Source organism: Lagenorhynchus albirostris, chromosome 3 (genome assembly GCF_949774975.1).
Source record: "Lagenorhynchus albirostris chromosome 3, mLagAlb1.1, whole genome shotgun sequence".
NCBI lineage: Eukaryota > Metazoa > Chordata > Mammalia > Artiodactyla > Delphinidae > Lagenorhynchus > Lagenorhynchus albirostris.
Window position 1 is genome coordinate 117,550,470 of NC_083097.1, and position 6,878 is coordinate 117,557,347.

At 43.2% G+C, this 6,878-nt stretch overlaps 1 protein-coding gene across 1 annotated transcript; it reads left to right on the forward strand.

Moving 5' to 3' along the window:
• The first annotated feature begins 895 nt into the window (after positions 1-895).
• LOC132518406 (protocadherin beta-2-like) lies at positions 896-3,465 on the forward strand. Its single transcript, XM_060146369.1, has one exon. The coding sequence runs from the start codon at positions 899-901 to the stop codon at positions 3,290-3,292; it is 2,394 nt and encodes a 797-aa protein (XP_060002352.1). The 5' UTR covers positions 896-898; the 3' UTR covers positions 3,293-3,465.
• The last annotated feature ends 3,413 nt before the right edge of the window (positions 3,466-6,878 follow it).

Sequence of the window (6,878 nt, forward strand, 5' to 3'; positions counted from 1 at the left end):
AGGTTCTTTGAAGCTAAAAACAAGATAGTATGTGGAGACAGCTATCACCCTTGGCATTCTTGCCTTTTGGGCTCTGGGTAAAAAGCAGAGGAAACACACTCTTTCTGAATAATGCTATAGGTGTTGTTTTATTGCTCTATCTTCAGTAGTGTTTTCTTTTCTTCTGAAGCATAGCTAATTGTTAATTTATAGTCACAAGTACCAATGCCTTAGCTATTTTTATCTTTTGTTTACCTATAAGACAACTGATCTGGATACTTCAAAAAATTCAATATCAATAAAATACAGGGGACTGTTCTAGAATAAACAGATGTAACACCAATACAACAGATGTAACACCAATACAATCATGAAACTTGGTTTAAAAACAAATTTTCGAAGACATTCCTTATGTCAAGTGGTTAAGAAAATAAGTGCATTTCTAAAAGGAATTCAAGAGTGAATATGAATTCTTATTTAAGTTGAAGAAAACTGGGGGAGAATAATGGAAGGATAATTTTAAAAAGTTATTAGGGACTGGATTTTAGTTAATATGGAATTATTTTTACTTCGGTACACTGAGACACACTACTTGAAAATATTCCATTTAGATTGCCATCAGTCTGAAAGAAAGGATTGGGATTTCCTTAATGTTTTGGTAAAAATAAACACTCGGAAAGGACGCAGGGTGGCGCTGCAGCATTAGAAGTAGAAGGAAGAAAGCTACCAGTCTGCGTTCCTCTAGCTAGATGCTCTGCTAAAGAAGCAAGCAGGAAAAGGAGGCTTTCTAAGGCAGTTGCTCCGGGAAATCAGGGCCATAGGCATCTCCACTTATCCCAGTGTCTGAGTGATACTGGGAGATAGATCAGCGACAACGTGAATCCGAGCTGGGTCAAGTTTGCTGGGAGACGAGAGTGCGATGGAGGCACGAGAGAGGAAGAAATGCTTTCTGAAACAAAGGCAAGTCTTCATATTCTTTGTTTGGCTGGGCATAGCTCAGGCTGGCTCTGAGCCTAGGCGTTATTCAGTGGCCGAGGAAATGGACGGTGGCTCCTTTGTGGCCAATCTGTTGAAAGACTTGGGGTTGGAGGTAGATGATCTAGCTGCTCGGGCCCCCCGGGTCGTTTCCAAAGGGAAAAAAGTGCGTTTGCATTTTGATAGGCAGACCGGGGATTTGTTGTTAAATGACAAACTGGACCGGGAGGAGCTATGTGGCCCTACCGAGCCCTGTGTACTACCTTTCCAGATGTTACTGGAAAATCCCTTGACGTTTTTCCAGGCTGAGCTACGGATTAGGGACATAAATGATCATTCTCCAGTTTTCCTAGACAAAGAAATAATATTGAAAATTTCAGAAAGTATCACTCCTGGAACTACTTTCCTAATAGAGCGTGCCCAGGACTTAGATGTAGGAAGCAACAGTCTCCAAAGTTACACAGTCAGCCCCAATTCCCACTTCCATCTTAAATTACAAGACAGTTCCGACGGCACAATATTACCACAGCTGGTGCTGGACAAAGCACTGGATAGAGAGGAACAGCCTGAGATCAGATTAACCGTCACAGCGCTGGATGGCGGGATTCCACCCAGGTCTGGGACCGCCCTAATCCGCATTGAAGTCTTAGACATCAATGATAATGCCCCCGAGTTTGCAAAGCTGCACTATGAGGCGCATGTCCTAGAAAACAGCCCCATTGGATCCCAGGTTGCCATTGTCTCTGCCAGAGATTTAGATATTGGAACCTATGGAGAAATATCTTATGTACTTTCCCAAGCATCTGAGGATATTCGGAAAACATTTGGAATAAATGCAAAATCGGGAGAACTCCTTTTAACACAGGAACTGGATTTTGAATCTATTCAGACTTATACATTAAATATTCAGGCGACAGATGGTGGGGGCCTTTCTGGCAGTTGTGTGGTGTTTGTCCAAGTGATGGATTTGAATGACAACCCGCCAGAACTGACCATGTCAACGCTTATCACTGAGATCCCAGAAAACTTGCAGGAGACTGTAATTGCTGTATTCAGCGTTTCAGATCCTGACTCTGGAGACAATGGAAGGATGGTTTGCTCCATCCAAGATGATCTTCCCTTCATTCTTAAACCCTCTGTTGAGAATTTTTACAGTTTAGTCACAAACACAGCCCTGGACCGAGAAACAAGATCCGAATATAACATCACCATCACCGTCACAGATATGGGGACACCGAGACTGAAAACCCAGCACAACATAACCGTGCTGGTGTCCGACGTCAACGACAACGCCCCCGCCTTCACCCAGACCTCCTACACCCTGTCCGTCCGCGAGAACAACAGCCCCGCCCTGCACATCGGCAGCGTCTGCGCCACAGACAGAGACGCGGGCGCCAACGCCCAGGTCACCTACTCGCTGCTGCCGGCCCTCGACGCGCACGTGCCCCTGGCCTCCCTGGTGTCCATCAACCCGGACAACGGCCACCTGTTCGCCCTGAGATCCCTGGACTACGAGGCCCTGCGGGCGTTCGAGTTCCGCGTGGGCGCCGCCGACCGCGGCTCGCCCGCGCTCAGCAGCCAGGCGCTGGTGCGCGTGCTCGTGGCGGACGACAACGACAACGCGCCCTTCGTGCTATACCCGCTGCAGAACGCCTCGGCGCCCTGCACCGAGCTGGTGCCCAGGGCGGCCGAGGCGGGCTACCTGGTGACCAAGGTGGTGGCGGTGGACGGCGACTCGGGCCAGAACGCCTGGCTGTCGTACCAGCTGCTCAAGGCCACGGAGCCCGGGCTGTTCGGCGTGTGGGCGCACAACGGCGAGGTGCGCACGGCCCGGCTGCTGAGCGAGCGCGACGCGGCCAAGCACAGGCTGCTGGTGCTGGTCAAGGACAACGGCGAGCCGCCGCTCTCGGCCAGCGTCACGCTGTACGTGCTGCTGGTGGACGGCTTCTCGCGGCCCTACCTGCCGGCCCCTGAAGCGGAAGCGGCGGACGCGGCCCCGACCGCCCCGCTCACCGTCTACCTGGTGGTCGCCTTGGCGTCGGTGTCGTCGCTCTTCCTCTTCTCGTTGCTGGTGTTCGTCGCGGTGCGGCTGTGCAGGAGGGGCGGGGCGACCTCGGTGGGTCGCTGCTCGGTGCCCGAGGGCCCCTTTCCGGGCCACCTGGTGGACGCCAGCGGCACGGGGACCCTGTCCCAGAGCTACCAGTACGAGGTGTGTCTGACGGGAGGCTCTGGGACTTTCAAGTTCCTCAAGCCGGTTATCCCAAACTTCCTTACTCAAGATGAGGAGAGGGTTAGTGAGGCAAACCCCAGTTTCAGGAATAGTTTTGAATTCAGCTAAATTTTAATAAGGGTCTATGATGCCATCTCAGTTAAATTGTGCAAAGTCCTTTTTTACTGCCTTGCCCATTGGAGTTGTTTTCTTTGTATTTGAAATGTAACTATCTTATTCCAATTCAGCGCATGTTACTGGTGTTTCTAGATGTGCTGCTCTGTGGTATAATGAATGCAAATTTTCTTTCTTACTGTTAATATCACTGTAACTTAATTCGGTTTAATGTGTGAAAGTATATTTTGTATTTTCTGAAGTCTTTAATTTTTAGAGCACTTTTTTTCAAAATTCACCTTCCACAGTCCCTAGGTAATTTTTGCATTCCTACATTTTTGAAAGTTTGCAATAAGTACATAGGGTTACTCTTTTTTCCTACCCAGAATATTTCTGTTTGTATAGAGTATTCTCTTAGGCTAGTTTAAACTTTCTTCCTGTGAACTCACATTGGCTAAAACCATTAACATAGGTACATTCATGAATAACAAAGCACCCTCTCACACTTTTCTAAATATATACTTCCTTAAAATGTTCATACCTGATAAGTATGATTCTTTAGAGATTGTGAAAACCTTGACTGTTGGATTCTACAAATCATCCACATTAAAAGTTTTCAATAAATCAACTACCAATATTCTAAAATGTAGTTAAATAAATAGCAATGTCCAGTCATTTTCAGACATGCTAAATATTCATGCTTTTCATTAAAAATTTTAAAACCTCTGTTTCAATCCCTCCATTTAAAAATCTGTTTTAATTATTTAAAACCATCTATTCTTTGAGTACTTCATTAAAATCCAAAAGATCTGAGAGAGTACATGTTTTTGTCTATGACCAAATTTTAGAAACTTCATATGTAATTTGGCATTGCATTTTAAAATAATATCTGGAGCATTTATGATTCAATTGGAAATAAGCCCATGGAAAAAATATTTATCTTGGTTTGCTCATTCTATTTTTTTTCACTGAATACTTCCATTTTCCCCCTTTCAGTTTCCTAGACTTTTCAATGCTTTTTGGTTTCCTTTTTAGTGCTTGAGTTATGTTTCTCAGTAGCTCTCCATTTACTGCATGATTAGCCTAATGACTGCAAGACTAGGTTCTTCATAAAAATTTTAAATGACTGATTGAAGGAAAGAAATGTCTTTATTTCATCTGTGAAATACTGACACTCAAATACATTAAAATACTCACAGGACAAATTTTGCTGGAATTAAATGCTCTCTGATTTAATTTTTGGTTATTAACAGAACTTCACTGTTATTCAAACATTATGCAGTTATTAGTGCTTGGTGTCTCTTTCCTTCAAGATAGTTTTCCTTTTTCTTTTTCTGCTTAATTTTAATCTCCTCTCCTGCCAACTAGCTTAAGGAATCCACATGGGGAAATTGTGTTTTCAATTTTATGATGTATATTTTCCTTCCATAATTCCTTAAGTGATTCATTTAACTTTCTTTATTCTTATTTATTTCTTGCAGTTCAATTACTGATCCACACATTAAAATGGAATTTTAATTTTTAATGTTCTTCAGACTATCTTTAAATTTTTATATTATTTTATGTTTATTTGAACATACTATTAAAATTATAATATAAAATTTAAAGGTCTCATTTTGAGTTTAGCATTCATATAGAGAAGTATCTTGGTATCAAATTATTACCTGTTGGATCTTGGATAAGTCATATAATTTCTGTACCCCCAGAAATGATAACAGCTATTTAAATAGCTTGCAGTTATGTCCAAATAAGATAACATAAGGATAAGAAGTGTAATTTTGTTTTTTGTTTTTTCCGTACGCGGGCCTCTCACAGTTGTGGCCTCTCCCGTTGCGGAGCACAGGCTCTGGACGCGCAGGCTCAGCGGCCATGGCTCATGGGCCCAGCCGCTCGGCGGCATGTAGGATCTTCCCAGACTGGGGCACGAACCCGCGTCCCCTGCATCAGCAGGCGGACTCTCAACCACTGCGCCACCAGGGAAGCCCTGTTATTTTTAGTATCACTAATATTAAGAGTAAATTTAATAAATGGTCCTTCATATAACATTACTTATAATTGTGAAGAAGCTATATTGAACACATAATACTTGTGCTGTTTCGTTGCTCTGCCCAAAACCTTGCAATAGCTTCCTTTCACTCTTAGAATAAAATCCAGCCACCTATTATTTGGCCCCTGCCTCCCTGTCCAGCCTTGTCTTCCCACTTACTCTTTTTTATTTATTAGGTGATATTTATGTTTCTTTTTTTTTTAAATGTCTATTTATTTATTTTTGGCTGCGCTGAGTCTTCGTTGCTTCGCACCAGCTTTCTCTAGTTGCCACGAGCTGGGGCTGCTCTTCGTTGTGGTGCACGGACTTCTCATTGTGGTGGCTTCTCTTGTTGCAGAGCACGGGCTCTAGGGCGTGTGGGCTAATTTAGTCCTCGCCATGTGGGATCTTCTGGACCAGGGCTCGAACCCGTGTCTCCTGCATTGGTAGGTGGATTCTTAACCTCTGCGCCACCAGGGAAGCCCCCCACTTACTCTTGAGACACTAAACTTTGGGTACACTATCCTACCTTCATTATCTAGAATAGCTATGCTTTACTGTCCCCGGGCCTTTGCATTCCTTATATATGGAATCCTCCCATTTTAGTTTTAGCCTGGCAAACTTCTTCTCATCCTTCATATTCCAGATTAAATGGGACATCTTTGGGAAACTTTCTGAATCCCCCCATTGAGTTAGGTCTCCGTATTGTATACTTCCAGTGCACTCATTATACATTTCCTGTATAGTACTGTTTAAACATCTGTTTAAATTCTGTTCACCCCATTAGATGGGAAACTCTATAAGATATACAGACATAGTCTGTCTTATTACCACAATACATCTAACTTCTACAAACGCAATAAATATCGGTTTCCACAGGTGAAATACAGTTATGCAGATTAAAGAGTTAATACAGATGAAACCAGTAATCATAGAATTACTGTGAAATAGGAAGAGGAGAAAGCTCTGTGTTCCTTGAGTGAGTGCGAAAATGTGGAAGGAATTAGGCATTTGTGGTCTCTGGATATATCCCCTGACATGATCTATTATAATTTTTTATCACCTTGCTTGAGGTTGTCTTTTCATAGCATTTTTCTGACTATAAATGCAACTCGTGTGCATTTTACAAAATTTGGAAAATAAAGAAAAACACAAGTAGGAAAGCGAAGCTTCATCACTTAGAGCAAAATCTTGTAAAACTTTTTCTGTAATAATTACAGGAGGTGGGGTGAGTAGTTCTAGCAGGTGCCCACTTCCGCAAAATCATGGAAATGGGACTCTACCAGGGACAGTCACTTCTTTTAGACAAGAGCGCATTTCTTCTCCCTAGATTGTGTTTATTTGAACCATATAACAGAAGGAATTCCTACAGTAGCATCAACTCGGTTTGATAAAAGGGAATAAGCGATTAAAAAAATCAAAACTAAAAGCCCAGCAAACATCACCTTCTCCAAGATTCTGAAACTGTGAGCGAACGCACGGTGGCGCTGTTGACTAAAAAGGAGAAATAAACCGCAGGCACTGTGTATATACTCTGTAACACAACGATTCAGTGCAGTAAACTAGGGGTTGTGA

Excerpts from the sequence above, each read along its gene's own strand:
- LOC132518406 (XM_060146369.1), top strand. The coding sequence starts at position 899 with ATGGAGGCACGAGAGAGGAAGAAATGCTTTCTGAAACAAAGGCAAGTC.